We start from the raw sequence: 24,765 nt of genomic DNA, 5'->3' as shown, positions 1-24,765 counted from the left end.
TTCTAATGCAACAGTTAATATGCTTCATAAGTTTTAATCATGTGATCCTCCCACATTTTTGCTGCTGAAATACAGGTGAATGTGGATGACAAAAATACCATTAAGTTATTTCATCTGCATAAAGATTTAATATTCATTCACACGTCAGGCTAAACAGAACACATTTTATTAACCGGATGACATAATTATGAGTATAATAATATCAAATGGCTCAGTTAACACTTTATAAAATGAAAATTAAATTAGTTCTTTGGTACCATTAAAAGCAATTAACTGGAACTTTGAGGAAGCAGCAGTTTACATCTTCAGATACGATACATCATATATAAAAAATAAAAAATAAATGCTAGTCTCAATAAGACCAATTATTTGTACCTAAAGATGAACCTGCCATTCCTGATTTTAAAGAGCACATTAAATTATTAATTCTTAAAAAGAATTATGTCATTTTATTACAACCTAGTTAACTGTTCTTATTCGAGCAGCCTGCAGAACTGAAGAGAATAATAAAAACAAGAATATACATAAGTAAATATCAATTAAAGTGATATTTAGACCAATAAATTAAAAAGTCCATTATCTTAATTAGACATACTAATTTAAAAAAAAAACTATTTTCATTATAATTCAAGATGAAAAAAAAAAAAAAAAAAACTTGCCATACTACCTGCAACCTAACTAGAAGCAAACATCTAATATGCAAAAAAGAACATTACAGCTGATAACAGCTATAAACTACTCCTAAAAGAGCATAAAGGAATATGATTGAGAATTTGTACCTTGTTACAAGGTAATAAACAAAGATCAGATAAAGTAAACTCAAGAAAGATCTCATTAGATTTCTCTTTTATATCAAAACATGCTAAAATTTGCATTGGCCTTCCAAGATATATAAACAAAAATTAATTATGAATGGATGGAGGGGTGGCAGCATAACAATACAACAGCAGCCATATAAACAATATGAATAACTAACCAGTATTTTAAAAAACATCACATCACCCATATGAAGTTTGTAAATAATGTCATGTATGGATCAGTTCTTTTACAAGGCTAATTGAATAGCCAAAATGATTTTTCCCCCCTTATCCTGAGGTACAGATTTATTTTCTAAAAATTTAATTTGTGCTACATTTTCAATGAAAAGACCAGAGATCTTCCATCTGGTATCAGAATTCAAAATATTTAACTCCTCCTCCCTAGAAATGCCAGTGAGAATTAAGAGGAAGTACTCCTAACCTTGACAAGTATGAAAGACTAAAATTGATAAACCCTGGTTAAGTATACCATAGGGTCTTCCCTCCTCATCAAACATATACGCACAAATGAATAAGAAATATTATTTCTATTATTTAGGATGTTGCAAAAGCTCAGCATAACTACTAACAGTACTTTGGTTACTATCAACATAAGGAGAAAGGCTTTCTTGAGAAGAAGTCGGCTCATAAGGTGACAATGGTTTCTGCTCCACTGGTGACATAGGTGGGTCTTGCTGCTCTTTTTCCACTGCTCCAGTTATTCCACATTCTTTAGAAACCTCAGAATTGGCAACTACATTATCTGCTCTTTTAATAACATCTTCAATATTAACAGGAGTTGCTGGTGTATTATTGCAAAGGGTGCTATAATCTGGTGGATTACTTTCCACTTGGAATTCAAACATTAAAGACTGGCGATCATCTGCAAGAATATCACCCTTATCTTGTTGTGAGACCACAACTTCTTGAAGGAGATGTTCATCTTCTTTCCTTCCTTCCAAAGCATGGTTGTTAAGACTTTCTGTGATAGAACTTGTACGTGACCTGCGGTTAGGGGTCTTTAGAATAAATGTAGGAAGAAAGTTTGTATCCTTCTTTGGAGTACAAGCGACGTTTTCAGAACTTGATCCAATAATCATATTAAGTAGTTTTGTACCAGGAAACTCTGAAAATAATTTTAAGCCAGATTGTGAAGTTGTTTCATGCCCTTCACTGCCTAAATTGGTCTTACTTCCACTAACAGATCTAGGAAAGCCTGGTGAAAGCAGATCATTAGTTGGACTGGTAGGGGGACTATTGTAATTATTATCATCGTTATCTTCTTCCATAATAGTTTCCATTGGTACAAATTCAGATTCTTCAGGATCAATACTAAAAAAAAAAAATAAATAATAATAAATAAAATGCTAATCTCCAATAATGTGTCCATATAACTTCAATTATCAAACAGTCACTTTAATAATAAATTGTTAATTAATTGCTACACAAATGCTGAACTACTTTATTATCTGCAAGTTTCATAACTTTTCTGAAACTGGTAAACAGGAAATCTATCAATTGCTTGTACTGCTGAGATTAAATTTAAATGAGTAGAGCATAGTTCTTAAATGACAACTATACTCTATTCACATTTATTGACTGCAAGCCTCCCATACCCATATTTTTACTGACAAAATGCATGCAGCCAACTACCAACAGAGCAGGCTACAGATATGGTCTGCTTACTTCTGCATGGATCCTGTCGAGCTACTGAGAGAAAAATGGCTGCTTAGCCCCACGATACTATACTGGTTTTAGAAATAAACCCAGTATAGTATCAGTGGGTTGATATTATTAGTACATGCTGATATAGATGAATAAAGAAGTGCCTATTAACTGAGGCAGTGAAAAAACTAGTTATCTGAACTGTTTATAATTTATTTCTGATGTATAATCATTTGGTTATTAAGAATAAAAAAATTTAATTAATGTTAACTTGCCATATCTCATTATTATGCACAAATATGTAATTAAAGCACAAGATAGAACAAAAATTCAGCAAATGGAATATATTTTTGGCAACAAATGGGAGGACTCAGATATCGGCAGGCACAACTGCCCATGATGTTACATTTCATCAAAAAAAATACTATATAATAAACTCCTCCTATTATAACTCTCATTTTGGAGATTATAGTGTCTCCAGCTTCTAGCGTTCTTTTCTTCGGGCCCATGGTCAATTCTGCAAAGTGCCACACATTTTTTTTTTTTAACACCTATAGCATTCCCAATTAAAATGCTTTTCTGCTTATATCACTTTTGTTTAAGGTTCCAATAAAAAATAAAGCTGGATGTAACCCCCCTTCTCTTGATTTCTGCTTTTGCAAAAAGGTATTAGAGACTAAATTCTAGGAATTAAGGGGACAGTTTACTTCAAAATAATCATCTCTGTGCAGGGAACATTTATTTTGTACTTAACTTGATACTCTGAAGGTAGTAAAGGTAGCTCTTTACAACTCAGTGTGTCTAGCCATTTATCACTGCATTGCACGCTCTCTTCACCATTTTTAAATTCATCATTATCTATCCACTTTTTTTTTGCTGGTACAGTAATCAAATTCATTCTTTAATAGTATTAAAAAAAAAAAAAAAGAAGCATAATACATTTAAGTAAATTTTCAACTTACATATAAACCACTGCTTTGTAGACATTATGAGGGAAAAGAAACTGAATTATATTACTAAAATATTGATGAAATATGAAAAAGTCCCCAAAAAAAAAAAAAGGGTTCTGTTTATATAAAGCTAGTCCTGTAAAGGAAGTTTACTATATATATAATTTTATAAACAAACAGAAGAAATGGATGCGAAGTGGGACTGTAAACTAGATGCGATATAGGTTTAATTATACAAAGCAGCAATAACTATTTAAGCAACAGTGAAGTAATGACATGCACAGATAAGATGCCAAAAGAAAAAACAATCATTGACAAGTTGTTCTATTAATTAGAGAGGTGAGAGAACACAATAGTTGCAATGAGATGGCAACATTCTATAAAAGGACTCAGAAGTGGATCATGTTCTTGATCTGCTGACTAGGCACTTGTCCACCAACCTGAAACAACAGTAGATTTGGATTACCTGAGAAGCAGAATGCTCCAGACTCCAGGAATGAGTGTTTATTGGGTACTGTAGGTAACTGATTAGCTGGCAGCAAGCAGTCAACATGGAAAAGTGAGTGCACAACAAATGTGCCATATAGTAGAATCACCAGCAGTACAATGCATAAGATTCGTGGATTGTTCTTCATTTGTACCCCTATAAAAGCCAATGGCTGCATTAATTACCATCGCCAGATTTCCAGAAACAGTGAAAGTTTGTTGATTGGATGCTCTCAAAAGCTGCTAACAATGAGGACTGGGCCATCAACACTCATACCTGCTGTATACAAGCCTTTTAAAGCTTTGCACCTAAGTTCAGGTTCCCTTCTATGGCCCAAAGGTAATAACTACAGAACAGCTTCACCAGTTCATTTGTAGGTTCATATTTTATTTTATTTTTTGAATAAAACACCAGCTAAGGATACAACATGCATATAACAGGTGCATGGTATCTGCATTTTCTACAGGTCTTTTCTATAATAAAACAATAATGTCCTAAATGAAGTGATCAGCATGTATGGTGGTGCACTTTCTTACACTGTAATGCTTCTCAGGATTTTCTTCTCTCCATGTTTAGTCACACCGAATTATCAACTATGGTTATCTGTGGCCTCTTGGTTCACTGGACATTATGCCATGACGTTTTTGCTTTGAAGGTACCTGAAAGCAAGGATGTGCATTGCAACAGTCTACTTACCCTTGAAGATTTGAAAGAAGACATGCAATGAAGTTTCATGGATTATAGATAAAATTCTACACTGCATAATGCAGTGCATCACTTAAATAGATGATCCCAAATATTAAAAGATCAAATTAGACAATATGGAGTAAACACAATTTAGATTGGGAACTTCCCAACCCCTACCAATAGATGCCAAAGTATGTGAAATATCACTGAATACAGATATTCCGATACAACTTTGTCAATATAAATAATAATAAGTAAAAACAAAATTAAATTGGCCACTTAGTTTAATTTTTCAGAAGGCCAATATATACACACTGAGTTAACTTTACATTAGCAACACCTACCTAATACCTCATGGGCCACCTTTTCCCATAATACAGCCTGCAAACATTTTGGTATGGACTCCACAAGATGTTGCAGGGTGTCCTGGGTAGTGCTACCCATGCATTGCACTGTATCCAGTAATGCCTACACTGTCAGGTAGATGGCCATAGCTTCGAATGTCCTTTTCCACAAACATGATAATGAATTCTGTGAGAAAAAAAAAATTCGCTATCACATTCCTGAAACTGGTTAGCAACCTGCTAAATGCCAGAGTTGTCTGAATACACTATCATTGTGAATGGGTGTACTTGGTCACCGATGATAGAAAGGTAAGTGTTTCTGTCAAGTCACTGATTAATGGTGATCAGCAGACACATGGCATGTCACAAAAACAGTCCCCAAACCACAACACCACCACCTCCAGCCTGCCGAACACCAAACAGCACATCCAGGTGTCATGTGGGTATACTCATCAGCATGCCCCAGGGACCAATTGTATTGATCATTTGAGCTTCTGGGTCACAAACTTGTGCTGTCTATCTTGAACTGTTCTATACTGAATTGTTCTTAAAGTTATTTATTGTATTTTAAATTTGTGTTGAGTTAGAAGTTTTAAGTTTGGCTGAAAAGTCAGTTGCTCTCACCTCTGAGGTCTGGGGTTGGCACTTCTCTGGGTGGCAAAGCAGAGCATTTTGAATTTGTGGTTTGGTATTTGTTTTTTTTTTAAGGAGCATTAGCAACTAAGGCCATATTTCTCCGGGAATATGCGGTGGTCATTCCCTGACCTTTCCGCATCTTCCGTATTTGGTGGTGACGGGCTCGAACCCCGGTCGGTCTAATCAAGAAGCATGTGCTACGCACTGCTGCTCCTTCCCACCTGGCTATGGAGGCGCCCTGAATTTGTGGATTAAGAAGAGGAAATATTGTAATTTTGTGCCCTGGACCTTGAAAGTTAGACTTGTACCAGTTTCTTAATTTGTTTGTGAGAGGGCCACACTGACCTCATTTGGATTTGAATTTTGTTTGTATTTGTGATTTGTAGGTGTTTGGATTTGAGTTTTTTGAATAAGTTAAGTCTAAATTATAATAAAGTGAAGGTCAAATATTTTCAGTTGTGTATATGTGGAGAGGTCATCCCTTGCTAGACATAAGAGGAGCAAGGTTAAGTTAGTTCAAGGTACAGCTGAGGAGGATAAAGTTAGGTGATTCAAGTTGTGGATCCTCAGACACACCTCCTCAAATTAAAAGCTCTCTGTTAAAGTAGAGACTAGAGGAAATGGGAAGTGAGGGCTCATGATAAAATAATGAGTCAACAGATGAAACAGTGATTCCAGGTTTTGAAGACATACAGGAGGTAAGAATACATCATTCCTTATGTTTTGTTATGTGAATGAGCTCCATCCTCAAGATATGGGAAGTGAGGACTATAAGAAGTTTTATTGAAAAAAAAGTCTTAAGGGCCAGAATGAAAGATTGTCAGGTAGCAGCTGAAATGGAGTTGAAGAAGTGATAAAAGAGGAAACAAAGATATATTCTGTATTGATGAAGTCAGATTTGGATCATTTTATAACAAATGAAGCAGTTCCAACAGGAACTTAAAAAAGAAAGTAAAATCTGTTTTACAAAATGTTAAGATAAGATCTAAGAGATGAATTAAAGATGCAGGTGTGGTGACTGAAATGGACTCACTAAACGATTTGGACACTATTAGAAACTGGGAAAATATTTCTGAGATTGGTCTTAAAATAGAAATGCTAAGAAGACTTGGAAGAAAGCTCATAGTATATAGAGTATAGCCTGAGATTGATAGACATTCACAGAGCAGTTACATGAGTGGAATTTAAAAGAATAATGGTTATTCTTATGAGGACATTAAGGAGCAAATTGCTGTTTGTGTGGTGAATAAGGCCATGGGAAAAACAGTTAAATTGGATAGTGGAAGTGTCTTCTGGAATTGGAAAGTTGCTCACACAGAGAGAGCAGGTATATTTGAATTGGTTTGGTACCAAAACCATGATATTATCATAGTTTAAGTCAGTGGTTCCCAATCTTTTTTCACTCAAGTTACACTTTAAGTAAAAGACGAATATTAACGGCACATTAAAATAGTAATTGCCATTGAACTCAATGGAATTTTTCCTAATTTCGCAGCACACTTGAAAAGGGCAGTGGCACACTGGTTGGGAACCACTTAAGTGTCTAGGTTATGGGAATGTATCAAAGTACTGCAGGGCTCAACTCATGTGTGGTCACTGTGACAGGGCAGTACATTATTGAAAAAAGGGAATATAATAAAATGATGAGGTGTAAGCAAGAATCATAAAAGAATTTTGTAAGGGGAGTAAGAAATAAGGATGTCTGGGGACTTTCCGATAAGACAATTACAGACAAGTTAAAATTAGATAAGGTGTTTTATACTGTTAGATCATCTGATATGGTATGGAGGTGCTTAGGACTGGAAAAACTAAGTGTGATTTTGAGTGCTCTCTTTCCACAAGACAATGAAAAGTGATTATGTATATCAAAGAGAAGTGAAAAAACTGAATCAAAATGTATACTAGAGATGAAGTGGTAAATTTGGTCTGGCAGAGATAAAGGCAGCTGTTAAACATTTTGCTGAAAATGTGCCAGATATACCTCTGGATCTACATAATTCCTGCATACAAGGAGTGTTTCCCCCCCCCCCCCAAAAAAAAAGGAAGGTTGCAGAATCAAAATTTTGAAGAGCCATGATTGAGATGCTAAAGAAGTACACATAGGCCAATTTCTTACATATCTATAGTAGGTAAGTCATATGAGAAATTAGTTGTAAAGAAGATACTGGACATATGTAAGTAAGGGTATGTTATCTATCAGGCACTATCTGGAAGAGTAGATCAGCAGAGGATACCATTAAGGATATGACAGCTGGCACAAAGTATGCCTCAGAAAAATATGCGACAGAGATACTTTTTGAACTTTAAGTAAGCTTCTGATAGGATCTGGTGGGAGAGTGTCCTGTGGAGGCTTTGAACAATGGAATTACTGTAACATTATATGAAGCAATATGAAGTTATCTAAGTGAGAGAGAGTGGTGGTAGTTCAAACTCTCCATAACAAAATAAGGAAGCAGACAACTAGAAGGTCTCTGCAGGGTTCTATTGCTGGTCCCTTCCTGTAGTACACTATAATGGATGAATTGTTGGAAAAAGATTGGGGTGACTGAGCTTTATGCATATGCTGATGATCAGGCTATTGTGGTAAAGGGCAACTCTAGAAAGGAAATAGAAGAAAAAGCAAACATATAATGGAGATTGTAAGTGGACTGTAGAAAATAAACTAGAGTTGTCAATAGCAAAGTCATGGAAGAGAGACTGACCTTTCTGATGACAGACTAACTTTCTGCTCCATCTATTGTATAAATGCATCTTTGTGTTGATTATGTCTTATGCTGCTGGAGCATGGTGCTTCGGAGCTGAGTTCAGTATAATACAGAAACAATTTATCTCTGCGCAGCAATTTGCACTTCTGGTTGTGACCTGACTTTTTGGATCATTTCAAATGATGTTTAAATGTATTAGCAGGAAGAAAAACCTGCAGACTTTGTTATTATTAAGAAATACTTGGTGAATATGCAACGTGATGAAATAATGGGTATAGAGACATATCAAGATCAAAATAGTGTGTAACAAGCAAGATGTTAAACAAGACAGAAAAAGGTTCCAAGTTGAGATAGACCAGGTTTGGCAAGAGAAGTGGAGTGGCTCTGATTAGGGAAGAGTTATGGCTATCTGAGTGATGTAACAATAATGAGGAGTGTGCTAATTGACTGGAACTAGGTTTAAATGTAACTGGTTGTAACTGAACACTGATTCGGCGATAGATTAGTAGAATTCAGAATAATTATGTCAAGATTTGTTCTAGTAGAAGTGTTGAGATCTCAGATCATATTACAGGGCACTGTGTGCTATATGAGGATATATGGAAAAATGTATAATGAAATTACACATATTTCTGGAATAAAATGTAAGAAATTGGAATTAGTGTATTTCAGCCAAGTAAGGTATTTCAATCTGTTGAAATTATTTTGTGTTTTAAGGAATTTGTTAGACATATTTTTATATGAAGGCAAACCACTTTGACAACATAAGTAGTCAATCAATGAGTCATTAAAATCCCCAGGAGTGGTGAGGGGCTCCTGTAACCCAGTGACAAAGAAGTCACTATGTTTGATGTACTTTACATGTATTGTTAAGTGTTGTGCTGTGTTGTTTGATAGTAACGCACACTCCCCAATGATAGGTGTAGTAACCTAGTTATCAAATTCTTAAGTTTCTTAGATAACTGCTGGGGCTAAAGGCCAAAATAAGATTAATTTTAAATTTAGTGCAAGATGTGTTAATTTTGTTAGTCTAACGCGAATGAGCTTTTGGCTCGGGAAACACGAGAGGTAGCAACCGAAAATGAAATATTCATCAGCATAACAGAGTTGTAAACAGGATTCATCAGACCAAGTGACAGATTTCCACATGTCGCCAGTCCAATGTTGGTGCTGACATATGCATGCAAGGCACAATTCCTTGTCTTGCAGTGAGCAGGGGTAACAGTTATAGCCATTGACTGCCATAGCCTATATAAACTAAAGTTTGGTGCATAGTTCATGTGGATATTGGTCTTGTTATCCCTATGTTGTATTAGGTGGTTAGCTGGGCTACTGCATTATGAGAAAATATAAACAATGTTCACCATGGATGTCAACCACATGTGGCTACCCCACTTGTGACATTTGGCTGTTTGTTCAGCTGCTGTTGAGCCAGTAATGGTAGACTTGTGACACCACAATACAGGAGCACTTAACCACATTGATTGTCAGTTAGGTACTGGTGCCTGCACACCTTGCCCCCACAATTTTATCTTGTGGCAACCTAGATAAAACCTAGGTTGTCAGAAAAATCTTGACATCAACCCTACATCCTCACAGATACCAAAATTGATTGTGACTTGTGCAAACTACAATCTTATACTAACTGTTTTCAACTTTGAGACTTCACTAGGGTCATGTAACAGACTTCCATCCCTTGTCGTGGAAGCTGATAGCCTAAATAAGTTTAAGGCTCAGCTGGACAGGTATTTCGAACGAATAGAGGGGTGAAGTGGAAGTGGTTATTTTTTATTTATTTATTTATTTTTTGGCTGATGCTGCATAAGCTTGCTTTCTTGCATCAAATGCCTCTACTAATGCTAATGCACTAGTCCATTCATACATGGGGGGTAGGGGTTTTAATGAAAGTCAACTCAGTGTATATACTTTACATATGAATATACTTTTTGTATATAATTTATTAAACAAAAATATGTGAATAGGATGAAATGCAAGGCAAGATCCCACAAGTCTGTATATAAACCACAGAAAAGAAAAGTACTTACTCAAGATGAATAGCAGAACCAAGGTGAGGCTGTGTACGCAGCTGAACTGAAGATTTTGTATATGGTAACTGAGGCTCTAATTCATCCCAGTACATATCCCTTACCAGTCTTGGATGTTTCTGATACATTTCATCAACAATCATAAAAGAAACCTGAATGATGGAGTAAGTAAAAACAAGAAATTATAATTAAATAACATAATTACAAAGAACTTAATCTTTCTACAAACTGTACAAGGGGGAGTTCAAAAATGATTTGTATTCCCCCAGAAGTAGTGATAGAACTTAGAAACAAATGCCAGGAAAAACTTTTTCAACAATCCTAAGACAAAATGACACATTTTTGCCACCTCTTAATACACTTCCCCAGTTTTGTACAAGTCCTCTGATTGTCCTTCAAAACAATGAATTGGCAGCAGAAATCACCTCACTGGAATATTGTCACATTTCAGTTTTTCCTGGCAAGTTAACAACACTGTGTTGCATATTGTGCCCTTTCCTCCTTCTGGTAAGGGGTGAGAAGTCTTGGATGGCATCTAGCAGACACTTTACTCATATGAAACCGTTGATGGATGATATTCTCTATAGCAGTCAGTATTAGCATAAAAGACCTACAGCAGCTAGTTCTTTGATACTGGCACCTCCGTAGCCAAGTGGGATGTTGTTTTTTTTGTTGTTTTGGGTTTTATTGGCGCATCAGCAACTGAGGCTATAATGCGCGCCAAGTGGGAAGGAGCAGCAGTGCATAACACACGCTTCTTGATTAGACTGGGGTTCGATCCCGTCACCACCAAATATGGAGGATGCGAAAAGGTCAGGGAATGACCACCGCAATATGGCCTTAGTTGCTAATGCTCCTAAAAACTAAATAACAAACATCTTTGATGCTAATACAGTGATGTAGGATTGATGCCCCAATTTTTGCAACACTTCTGTTACAGCAGTTGCTGGACATCCTAGGATTTCTTTGTCATGCACCTCCATTTCACATCATGTTCTTCCACATTTGAAATGTATATACTAATGGGCAGCAACGGTGTCATTCGAGCAGTCTTCTCCATAAACATCGACAATTTCTTCATGGATTGTTTTGGGCATTTCCTCTTGCAGAAAGAGGAACCAACTCACTGATCTGTATTCTACTTTATCCATGTGACACTTCTTTCAATGCTAGAGAAAAGAAAAATGAATTCTCGGATCAAAATTTATGTTGTTGCTATAGAGATTTCCAGGTATAAAACAAACATGAAAAAATATATATATCTTTCTATCACAACTACTTGTGGGTGAATACAAATCTTTTTTGAACACCCCTTGTAAAATATTTTGTTTAATTTCATTATTCCAGTTACCAAAATAATACAAATACTAATTTATGAATGGCAATTTCCGTAAATTAGCATTTCTCACATTACACAGAGTTAAACATGCCTAATCCAGATTCACATGAGTCGGCATTTTTCTGATTCCTTGCAACCTTATAATATTATTGTGACACATTTTAGTAGTATTCATAAATTTTATTATTTATAGTTTCAATTTAATTATTTCTAATTTATTCACAATTTATCAAGATACTATTTTGCCTTCTACATTATGCAAATTAAAATGATTAAAATTAATACACAAGTGATGAAGTCCCAAAATTTGAAATCCTTATGCTTAAGTCTTGGAATTTCCGATTATTGGAGATGCTCACCTGTATATTAAAAGATTGCAATTTTGGAGATTTTTCTAGGTTAGATTTTTGGACAACACACCATTCTAACAAAGTACAACCATATGTTACATTTCATGCTTTCAGTTCAACAGAATATATTTTGCAGTAATAACAACATTCACTATAAATCTCCTATGTGTTTCTCAACAGTGTGTATACATCTGACAGCTACTAAAACTGCTGATATTTACAAAATACCTCCCATTTCTGATGTGTTTTGTATAGAACCCATATTCATTCCAGTATTTCACAAGTTTTTTGATTTCTGTTATCAGTTCTAACAACTTCCATCATCACTTTTCGATCCTTTTCTATTTCTGTACTGGTCTTCTAAATATTAAGTCAAACTAAATGCAGCAAGGCATCATATGTTCAAGAGTATAAATTATCTATATGATTTCGGTGTAAATACACCATAGATAACTCTTAAACGAAAAACTACGATAGTAGTGTAAAAAGGGCATCATAAAATAAAATGCCTTTTTTACGCTACTATCGTAGTTTTTTCTTTTAAGAGTTATCTATGGTGTATTTACACTGATATCATATAGATAATTTATACTCTTGAGCATATGATGCTTTGCTGCATTTAGTTTGACTTAAACATTATCATGTACACCTTTTGGCATCTCTCATATTGTGGGATTATCTTCACAACTGGATTGTCTTGTCTGCAATACCAGGGTACTTGCCCACCCACTGATGAGAGGCCAATGAGCCTTGAAACGGTGCAGCCTGGGTTGTGGTGCCAAATAAAAATAAGTAACAATATGGTCTTCTCTTTTAGTAAAGCGTTACTTATTCGAGGTAGTGCAATACATGGCTACTCGTTGTGAAGGAGGCGCACAATATGAGATAGAGATAAAATGATGCCCTTTTTACACTACTATCATAGTTTTTTCGTTTAAGAGTTATCTATGGTGTATTTACACCGATATTATATAGATAATTTAAATATTAAATACGATATCCACACAAAAAAAATTGTCATAACACTGCACAGCTGAACACTGGTTCAGCAAATAAGTGAGTGTTTTGTTGCACTACACTTTTTGATTGAATCTGATGAAAGTGTTTAGTTTTAAATGGGACAAGGAATCCTTACTCAGGTACCTTTAAGTTAAGTTAATTTAAAATTCTGAAGTAAGTGTTAAAATATTAACTTAATTTTAACTGGCTTAATTTGACATTTAAATAACTCACCTGTAAATTGCGATCTAAGCACCAATTAAGTTCGAAATCATCATCATCTTCCCCAAATGGGTTTATGAGTTGCTCGGCCACCTTTAATATAAATATAAATCAATTTTAACTTGAAATTTTAATGAAATAGAATCATAAATAGCATGTTATACATGCATTAACCTTAGTAACTTTTACACAGAAGAATATCCAAAACCACAGCTAGTTAGAATACTTTAAGGAGCTGAATGCTACTTTAAGTATACTCGTCAATGCTGGCTGCTCCTTTGATTCCATATCTGCACACTTATTTTCTCAATAAAATGATATCTTTATTTTATTTGTTGCTTGTGCAATATTTAAAATTTCCATATTGTACAGGTAAGGATCAGACTCCATTTGTATAGAGCAATGAGCAACCTACATATGAGGAGACACTTCTACACATAAAATTATCTTAGAAAAATCTTAGAATCACATAAAAAGCACTGCTCCAAATGGAGAAGTATAGTGCTATTTTAGTTCAGCATTTAAAACAGTTAAGATGAGTATGTGTTAAATACTAAGTTGAAAATAATCACCCAGCAAAAGGGACCAAGCTAATTTTAAAATCAATTTTTTAATTCTGTTTTGATGATGAATTGAACGAATTTTGTTCTAATGAAGCAGAAATGTACTCAATTCATTGACAAAGGAAACTACTAGTTTGCTTGCCTTCTCATCAATAAATAATGGAGTCTCTTATGGAATGTACCAATTAGAAATAAGCTCATAAAAAGAATCAATGCAATCAAACCACAACCCAATTTGTTATTGCAAAGTTTCAGGCTTCTATGAGCAGTGTCAACACCATAGCTGCATTGATTATTTTTATGCTGTTTATTGTAATACTTGTTAAAATTTCATTAATAATTTCAATAAGCTTGACCTGCATTCCTTTCTAAACCTACAGGTACTGACAATATTTGACTTAAATTTGAATTCAGCTCATCAAAATTCACAAGACTTACTACTTTCAGAAGGAAAAATATCAAAATTAATTTTTTGCCCAGTCTTATATGTATGGTAGTGTAAAGTAATAAACCAAAATAATTTACAATCCACAGAAATTATACAAACTATTAATAAAGAGCACACGTGAATGTATCCAACCATGGAGATTTCCATGTGCATTAGTGTATAAGGAGGGCAATTCAATTGGGAAAAAACGGCATTGGCCTCCTTGAATGATTGGGCACCTGATCCAGGACAGACAAGGAACAGTTAATTTTTTGTGAACGACCAAAAACACAAAGGGTAAGGCTTGTGATGTTTAAAAAAGAAAGTAACTGCTGAGATATTCTATAGATCTGTTAACATAATATAATTTAATAAAGCATTTATCTTCAATTCAAATAAAAGTGGCAAGAAAAAAAAAAAATTATGAGCGTACAGACAAAAATCAGCATAAAATTTTGTGTTAAGGGAATGAAATTACATTGTTGTTTGTAACAACTTGTTACAAACAACAAGTTTATGTGAAATATAAATAGCACTAATATTAAACCAGAGAATTGTTATCAAATGTCCACATAATAGAACTATTTAATAATTGGCTATATTGCTGGATTCCATATTGAATCCAGTTTTCTGCCTTGTATAGTTTGTCTGGCTTTTCAATCTTCACTGAAGACAGGATTCAACATGGAATGTTAATTTGTGGGAATATTCTCATTGTAATACTTCATACAAAATAAATTCACACAGTTTAATTGGCTATTTATATTTCACATTAATTCACTGTGGCATAAAATCATTTTTATGTTTAAAATGGAACTTCAAAATACAATGGGATATTGATTACCCAAACTATCTGGTTGCCCAAATGATGCTATTTAAACAACTTTTCAATTTACCAATTTATCACAACAAATTAAAGAAGCTAAACATGGTTACTGCATAGTTTTTCAAAATTTTAAATTCAATTCAAAATTTTAAAACCAATTTAAAAGAATATGAATTGTACTTTATAACTTCATTCTTCCACTTGATCACACACACACACACACACTCCAAAAAAGTATCTAGACACCACCTGCTAGCCTTATGGATCATCCTGAATAAAGAAAAGACTCAAATCAGTATATAAGGAAGATGTGAGCAACACAAATTAGCTGTCTAGTTGTCCACAGCAAGTCCACACTATCAAAAGTCAACTGTCGGGGTTATAATGATGAAAGAGTGACAGTACCACCATTCATTCAGCAATTCACAAGAAGACTACAAGACTATGAAAGTGCACTCCATGCAAGCAGAAGGTACTCAGATAGCCAGGTGGGCAGGAGCAGCAGTGCATAGCACACGCTTCTTGATTAGACTGGGGTCGAGCCCGTGACTACCAAATATGGAGGATGTGAAAGGTCGGGGAATGACCACCGCATATCCTCGGAGCAATATGGCCTTAGTTGCTAATGCTCCTAAAAACCAAATAACAACAACAACCTCAGATATCCCTGCAAATCATCAACCAGGACTTTAACATGTCAAAAAGGGATTAAGTTCTGAACAAACACCAACTGCAATGTGGGCTCATTTTGCATGAAGTAATGAATATCGTAATGCCATAGAGGAGTGGAAATCACTCCTATAGAGTAGAGATGAATTTTGCTATGCCTTATTCTGATCAGATGGCAGGTGTCAAGGATACTTGGAGAATGTCTGCTGCTAAGTTAGTGTGCCAACAATGAAGTTTGAAGGAGGTGGCGATGACTGTGTTGCTCTACTTTTTGTGGCATGGCTTAGCACCTTTGGTGGTAGTGCAGGAAGCACATAAATATTAACACCTACCTTCATGTTCTGGACAATTCTATGCTCTCCTCGATGTAGTACTTCTTTGGTACAGACTCATGTTTGTTTCAACAGGATAATGCCCCACCATACTGCTTAAGAAAGGTTTACGAACACATGAACATACAAAAGCTGAAATGATCAGCATTCTGATTTGAACCCTATGGACAGCTATAGGATGAAGTGTAACATTGGGTGAAGGCCCAACCAACACGTCCCATGTTGGCAGCTCAACCAGTCACCTATTCAGTCTATCATTCATTGGTGTAAAGACTACTCAGGCAGTTGAAGTGTGTAATAGTGGCCACACAGGAATGTATACCACTGAAGCGAGTGGAAATGATATCAATGCGAAGCTGATGTGGGTGGATACTCTTTTGGAGGGCTGCGTACATATACACTCCATAATTTTGAAAGATTATAAATAAATAAATAAATTAACTGAATAAAAAGTTGTTTACCTTAATCCAACCCATATAAAAGAAAAACTGAAGTATTGTAAAAATTGGTATATAGAGATCAACTTCGTGGCCTGGATAACCCTTACCAGGATCCAAGTACTGCCGTCCCATCACAGTAGCCAAAAAATAAGTGTATATAGCAAGAGTTACAACCTACACAGAAAAGAGGACAATTAAGTACTGAATTTTACTTCAGGTATAAAATAAACTTGGTCTAGCAAAAAACTATCCTTTAATTTAAAAAAAAAAGTAATTACTTAATTCACTAACATCACAAGAAAAGGAATCATTTAAAGAATTACAAAACCATAATGAAAACTTAACAGCATCCAAAAATTATTTATTACTGGTAAGAAAGAAAAACCTGTTGAGTGTTTTCTTTCAGTTAATGAAAGAAAACAATAAAGCCAAATCTACCTTTATCACAATGACATTTCAAATATTACTCAGTTTAAGTAAAGGAATGGGGAAACATGAAATGTTTCCAATTCCCTTATTTTAACTGGGGGTTCTTCAACTAAAAATAAACCAGTTAAATCTGTTTATTTAACCAAATGATTTTACAGTCATCCTCTGTGTGAACTAAGAATGACTGTAAAACTGAGAATGAATTAAAACACTGCATACTCTTGCACTTACAAGAGTATGCAGTGTTTTAATTCAATTTTCAATTGCTTATTTGTTCACTGCTGAAGAAGATTCCAGAGGAATTGTTACACATGGCTTCTCTCTCTTTCTGATAAAGAATTTTCAGATGCAGTAAGCATCACTATACCATTTCTTATCCAATATATTAGTTGGAGTTACATTTCAAATTTGACAAAACTAATGGGATATTTTTAAATCTACAAAATAGACACCTTAATTTTGCAGAGTTCTGCATTTTGCATACTTAATTTTTGTGTAAAAAACACTTTTGTAAAAATTACTTAAAAGATAAAACTTCGCTTTTTTTCATAGGCTTAGAATACAGAAAGGAAAACAACACTTCTACTATTCTATATGGGTTCATATGAATCATAAGGTTTTGCCTTTGAGAGAGAAGGATGCAATTTAATTGAAATGCACCCATCTCACATGATGGCCAGTCAACTTTGTGTCTTGTGACTGTTTTGCTTACTTTGTCTTATTCTTTATCAGGAAAAGAAAAGGTGTGATAATCAGATATACGAAAAAGCAGCCCTATTGGTCCCCCCCCACAATAGCTAAATCCCATAGTAAACAAACAGTCACAAAGCAGCAAGTTGATCAGCCAGTAGGCAAGATGGGTGGATTTCAATTAAATTGGATTCGTCTCTCTCAGAAGTAAAAAAAAGTTATATTACCTTGCTTTCAAGGCAGCTGCTCATTCCAATAAAAGCAGTGCAAGATCATTTTCACCTCTACCTGCATCTATTGCCAATCTGTTAGTCTGTGTACCCCCCAAACTAGAAGTTTTCTAACCCACCTAACACTGCCTCGATAGCATTGGCAAATATTCTTGCACTCTTTCTATTTAAGTGTATCAGGAGAGAAGCAGTCTCTCCTGTTAACAAGCACAGACCAGGCTGAAAAATTCTACCACATGATCCTTGCGCAATCTCTCCAGGGCTGAACTGATTGACAAAGATCTCATTATATACTCTCTCCTAGCATGTCCAGGCAGAATTGCAGCCATTTTCAAATTTAACCCTAACTTGCAGCTTTTTTTCAACATTTCCCTATACTTTTTAATAAGCCTGCAGATCTACTCTTACTGTCATTAGTACCAATGTGTTCAAAAACCTTTTTACCCTTAGAAGATGATATCTGCTCTTGACAGACATACCTTGGCCCTACTCCACCTTTTTTTTTCACAATATAGTTCTTGTTTTCCTGACAACAGAACCACAGACAACAACTTGCTTCTGTGGGACCAGTGCATTCTGTGTTGGGGGTTGCCTGATAACCAAGTGCAAGCTCTGGCATTGAGAGTTTGATGGGTGCCCAATTTAATTCCTTCAAGGGCATCCACCCTGTTCTTCAAGCTGTCAAAGGCCCATAACAATGCAGCACTGGTGCCTAATATTCTCACACTTCTTACATTGAGAACATACAAAGGCATCCCCTAGTAATATCATATCCCATTACTGATAGCTCTGCCAATATCAAACAAGTCGTACATCTCATAAGGTCATGATTTGGAGGACAACTAGGCCCCACAGTTCTTCCCAGAGCCACAGCACTCCAAACTCTTGAGCCCTTTTCTTTGCTTGGTGTGAGGCATGATTTTCATTCAAATTCAATATAATTAAAAATACTTCAATAAACAAATGTATCTAAGGTAGTAAAAACACTATGCACTGGTTATGATATGCACCAATTATTTACAGTCATGCACTGGTTATTTAGAGGAATAATAGCTGTGATTGAAAACACAAGGGTTTCCCCACACCAGAGATGTGTGTGCAGAAAAGAGTCCAAAAAGGAGTGATAGCACTTGACAAGTGAAACATCCTATAAAATAATTAGCTGAATTTGCTGGCCTTTCATATGAATCATAAGGTTTTACCTTTGAGAGAGAAGGATACAATTTAATTGAAATGCACCCATCTCACATGCTGGCCAGTCAACTTGGTGCCTTGTGACTGTTTGTTAAGGGTTTGAAGAATGATGTCAGACAAAAATCAAGCATAAACCTGCAAATTGATACAATTTTGCAAGAAGCTGCAAATGTTAACCAAGAACCTCATCAGACAATTTCTGAGAGACCCCAGTGAGCAGAACTGCATAACAATAACTGAAGTAGGCTTCCCTGAAAAAGACCAATGTTAACAGCTTAACATAAAAAGCTAATATGGGCTAAAACTAAAAAAACACTGGACTCTTGATGACAGGAAAGCTGCGATTGGCCCAACAAATGCAAATTTTACTATATACAAAGTTCCCAAGAGAAGCACGAGGCATTTCGTCCAGACTGTGTGTGTAAGATGGTATACAAGCTGGTGGTGGTGGTGGTTAAGTCAGTGATGCTTTTGGGATATTTTAGCTATTATGAAGTGGGTTCCCTATTTGAAATTCAACCAGGATGAATAGAGGCTGCCTATACAAATATTCTAGATGGGATAGTGCATTTTGTTGAACATCCAAAGGACACTCACTTCTCCTGCATTCCAGTGTAGCTGGTTTTTTCACCAGTGTCTGTATGATCTCAGCTAGAATTAGGGTTCTGTTGAAGAACAACAAGGGAGAAGGTGGGGTTTTTTTTTTTTTTTTTTGCAAGAAATAGGACAGGATCAGGTTTTAGGAGTGTTTCCTTCTTCCAATGTGGAGCAGAATTTGTTGAAAGTGGAATAGTATACTATCCTCAGCCAAACTATTGGAAGGATTTCCAGTCAATGAAAGATCATTAACACAGAGGAGAAACAGAGTAGGTGAATGAATAGCAGGTTGAAGAAATCTAGAATTACTGGTCAAGTTAAAAATGAAATTACTTTTCAGATCAGCTTGAAACATCTTGATTAAATCTAACTTTTAAACCTAATGTAGAGTAAGCTCCTTAGATTTACTTAAGGTTGCCTAGCTGCTAATGTTTGACTTTCAAAAAACCAGAATTGGGTAACTGTAAGCAGAAGGAAAAAGATTTTCTGGCCAAAACAAGAGGAAAATGAAGATTTTTAAAAAGCAGGAGTTCTTTTAAATTCAACACCGCACTGTAAATTAAATTTCACTTGCACTACACATTTTATATTAAAATACAACCATAGACATGTTTATCAGTAGAGTATGCTTTCATATAATAACTTACCTAGCCTTTTCTGTCTGTTAGACAATCTGTCTAACAGACAGAAAAGGCTAGGTAAGTCATTATATGAAATGGATTGTCTGTTAGACGGCAACCAATGACTGCTTCAAAAAAAGATACCATTGCAAATTTACCCTCTTCGGAAATGTAGAATCAAAGTTTTGTTTATAACAGTTGCACTGATGCTTGTTCTTGGCTTTCAAGAACATTTCCGAATCTTCACTAGAATGAGAAGATCGTAACTTTTCTTTTTTCTTCACCATGCTGAATAGTCTCTCACATTAAGTATTGTTGTGAGAATTATTAAAATGCCAATCATGACTTGGGATTATTTGTTATGTTGTAAGCTTCTTTTCCCATTTGTCAGTTCTCTAGCATACATCAATTCTTTCATAATAGCATTTGGTAGATTATTACACTGAAACTGACAGAACCAGTAGGGCAAAATTTGTTTCTTTATTTTCACTGACATTAAAAAGTATTTGTGTGTGTGTGTGTGTGTGTGTGTGTGTGTACGCTCTCCATTCATTTCAAGTTTGGTTCAAAAAACTTGTTTCCAAATAACACAATTTTGATTAAAAATAACCACTACTCTAAATATTATTAACAAAGTATGTCAATCTCCACAATGCACTTTAGAGAAAAAAATCCACCTAGTGACCAGTTTATTTGGTATTTCATCATCCAAGGAAACAGTACTATTTCAGAGACTGTCACACATCTATAACAGGGAATATGTGAGACATGCCAGTGCAAGAATTTTAACACTGCCAGCCTATTTTTAAAGTAGTAATACATAATACTGTGTGGAGTGTACCAAGAATGTCCAACATTAAAAAGTCACCCAAAGGCAATTTCTCCATGACTAGATATAGCTTGTTAATGTGAATGGCCAACAGAGGGTGAAGAGAATAGTATAATCTAATAGATGAGCCACAACTGGACAAATAATAGCATAGTACAATAGTGCATATTCTGTGAAAAGGTACACTGGAACATACACTGCATTGGACCCAGTCATGTATGATTGGGTATAGCAGCAGATATTACTGAGTTCCACTATTGTCAGCTAAAAATAAGCATATATAAGTAGTGGGTACAGAAACACTGACACCAGACATTAGGAATGGAAAAAGGTTCCCTAGTATGGAAGCCCTGTTCCAGTTGTTCCATTCTGAGAGCAGAAACAGGATATGGCAACAGCAGGAAAGGACCCTTATACCAGCCATCAATATTGCAGGCTGTTGAAAGTGTGATGGTATGGGATAGTAGTATTTTTGTGGCACATATTAGGTCATCCGATACCAATGATTCGATGTCTGGATATCAACAGCATACCTGAAGATTGCTGCCAATCATGCATCTTTTCACGATCAAATTTTATCCACGAGGTAAGAGTTATTACTAGCAAGATAATATGCCATGTTACAAAGCATAGACTATTTAGTAATGGTTCCAGGAGCATGAGAGTTAATTTTACTAAAATGCAACAGAACCCACATGGTCTAGCATCCCTGTGTAATACTTTTAGGCATCTAATGGAGTGCATATTCCAATGACTTTAAGCTGTTCTGTGGGTTAAATGTAATGTTATTCCTCTTAGGTCAATATCTCTAATAAACTGACCATTCACTACATATTATACTATATGAAAGTATTTTCAACATTCTTGAAAATTTATAAACCTAGTTACCTGTGTATAAACAAGGGGTATACTAATCCAATCATAGCTAAAAAGCATTCCACAGTTGCCACGAAAAACATGCATTTCCTAGAAGAAATAAATTCATAATTATGAAATAAAAAAATAATAATAATAAAACTATATAATCATTTATTTTTAAGATATTTCTCAAGAAATAGTTACTAGCTTTGCATACTATGTTTTTCAATATAAAAAAAAAAAAAAAAAAAAAAAAAATGTACAGAAGTCTTGATGATAATGTAATAATGGAATCCCATTATAACTAATTTCTAAGAAGCCTACCTTACCAAAACATTTATCATCATAAAATGTTGGTAGAATTAGAATGAAGAGGGAAAAATATATTTTGTATAATACGTCAGTGGAAATTATCATAGTAATTTAAGTTAATTATTGTCAGTTTATTAAGATTGTTACTATATTTAATACCACTCACATACCACGTAAAATTAATAATATATTAATAGTAATATATTAATAGTATATTAAGCTATTCACCTAAAACTACTATACATTAAGGTGATGTTTCAGTCATCTTACCAATACCCCTCACCAGACCTGGATGGTATTAAATTGAGTAAGTCCACTGTTCTGATGCAGTGTCTCTGGGTTGTACTGAAACCACCAACGTTCATCTCCAGTGACAATATAGTTAAGGAAATCAAGATTATATTGAGAAGTCTGGGTGAAGTCACAATGACACTGTTCGGTGCATCTGCTAATCCGTAAGGCTGTGTAGCACAAATTTTGCTCAGACCTTTCTTTTCCCTAAATCTTAATGGAAAATTTGATGAACTGTCTCCTTATTCATATCCAATTCATCAGCCCTCGTTCTGAGGGTCCAATGACAAACTCTTGCCACAATTTATCAAATGCAACTTTGTCCTCAATTCGAGAGGTTGATGGACGTAGCACTTCTTTAGTCATCACGAAAATCCTCATGTCTGTCTTTGAACCACTTATACCATCCAAGCACACTGGTACACTTCATCACTGCTGCAGGGGTCTGGTATCACTAGGCAACTATTGTCACAAATCAGAAGAAATTAGCCACCATTCAAAGAGCAATACTACTTACCATCACCAGAGCCTGCTGCACGGTGAGCACTCCTGCTCTCCAAGTCCTCCCTCCAGACCTTGAAATAATTAGATGCGGCATGTTGTATCATCTGTCCAAAGGAATCTCCACTACCATCAGTGGATTCAACACCAACCCAGCAAATCAATTGCAAGACAGAGAAAAGGCACCTTCTCGCACACCTGCAGCAGGCCTGGCAGGACAGATGGACGACATCCACTAAGGGAGCAATTACAAAGAAATTCATCCCTGAAGTAACATTCAGGTTCCCAAAAGCCCCAAGCTGGTTTTCCCCTGGCCTGTACATAACATACCTCCTCACAGGCCATGGGTCGATACAAGAAAAATTAATGTCTCTGGGCATCACAGATGATGCACGCTGCCACTGTGGCACTGACGAATCTTGGCACCATATAATGTATGACTGTCCTGACTATGAAGACTTGAGATCTATTCTGATCAAAGATTATTAATCTGCCAAAGGACGAAGAACATATACTAATTCATACCCATGACAATTATAAATATTTCACCACTTTTGTACAGGATGTCTTCAACAGACGAAGAACATTAAGGAGCCTAAACCACCAAGACCAATAACTTGAGACAGATTCTGGCACCCCTCTCCAGTAACATCAACCGCCAACCTCATCGAAGCTCAATTGAACTGAAATTCACTTCCTTCATCCAAGTTCCATCGGGCTGATATCTGCAGGCAAGATCAACCAGTACCTGATCCCACTCAAGACTCCAAACCTGGACATTGGAGACACCAGCAGCTTTTCTGCCACAAGCCACACTGGCAATCAAACTGAGCACTCTAGCCTGGTTTTCTTTTACTCTCCTCCCCGCCCGAGAGGAGGAGATTTGTTCCTGTCTCCTCCCCCTGCCACCCCCCTTCTTCCGCCTGGTTAGACATGGTCCTGCCTCACTGAATTTCTGGGGTCGCCTTCTCTATCGTCCCCATACCTCTTGTCCTTTCCCCCCCAGCCTTCAGTCTCCTTCCCTACTCTGTCTAACTTGCAGTGTACACCTCACACAACTTATCAATTAATAACGTCCAAATTTAAACCATGCTTATATTAACCTATCTTGGCCTTTTATATTCTAACATTAACCCCTTTTTTATTTGTTTATTTATTTATATATATTTTTTTTCACATAGGCCCTTGCCACTGAAATCTTTGGCGACTAGGTGGCAGGGCCTGCCAGAGTACAAAAAATCTAGTGGGTACCTGATCTGCCTCCCTGGGGCCAAGTGCGGTAACGGTGGGTCCCAATGGCTAAATGGTCAGAAGAACAACGGTACACAACACTACACATCCATCCACTCCCCTACACACTTTTTAAATCTCTGGCCTTCACAGAAATCTGTGCTACACAAACAGAGTACATAATGCAGAGATGAGAGAAAACCCCTGATGCTGTCAGACAACTAACACACTTTGCACTTGTTAACATGTTTCTTTTGTGTTGCAGATTTTCACAGCTTAAAGCAAAATTTGATATTTATGCACTACTAATGAAACTGGTTATTACTTGCAACCTGTCAGCCTACTGAACAATCTCTGTACTACTACCTGTCGGAGGAAGTTTGAACAACATACCACTTTCATTCCTTTTCAAACTCGTCAAACATGATTGCAACAGCATCAGCCTGGGAACTTTAATGCCATACCTCATAGTTGTTTGTTTGTTTGTTATTTGGCTTTTAG

General features: G+C 35.8%; 1 protein-coding gene across 1 annotated transcript in view; it reads right to left on the bottom strand.

Moving 5' to 3' along the window:
- Positions 1-673: 673 nt before the first annotated feature.
- LOC150082163 (bestrophin-2a-like) overlaps positions 674-24,765 on the bottom strand; it is an 86,426-nt gene continuing 62,334 nt past the window's right edge. Inside the window, exons 7-11 of the mRNA XM_090379149.1 lie at positions 21,961-22,038; positions 16,505-16,657; positions 13,239-13,319; positions 10,317-10,468; positions 674-2,129 (exon numbers count right to left, since the gene is read on the bottom strand). Coding sequence (XP_090235275.1) covers positions 1,349-2,129; positions 10,317-10,468; positions 13,239-13,319; positions 16,505-16,657; positions 21,961-22,038 — 1,245 coding nt within the window. The 3' untranslated portion in view covers positions 674-1,348. The remainder of the gene's footprint in view (positions 2,130-10,316; positions 10,469-13,238; positions 13,320-16,504; positions 16,658-21,960; positions 22,039-24,765) is intronic.

The sequence above is a fragment of the Mastigoproctus giganteus genome, chromosome 8 (assembly GCF_048544385.1).
Source record: "Mastigoproctus giganteus isolate SK-2022 chromosome 8, ASM4854438v1, whole genome shotgun sequence".
Classification (NCBI taxonomy): Eukaryota; Metazoa; Arthropoda; class Arachnida; order Uropygi; family Thelyphonidae; genus Mastigoproctus; species Mastigoproctus giganteus.
The sequence above is the reverse complement of the archived record's forward strand: the minus strand, read 5'-3'. Positions and strand labels throughout refer to the sequence as shown.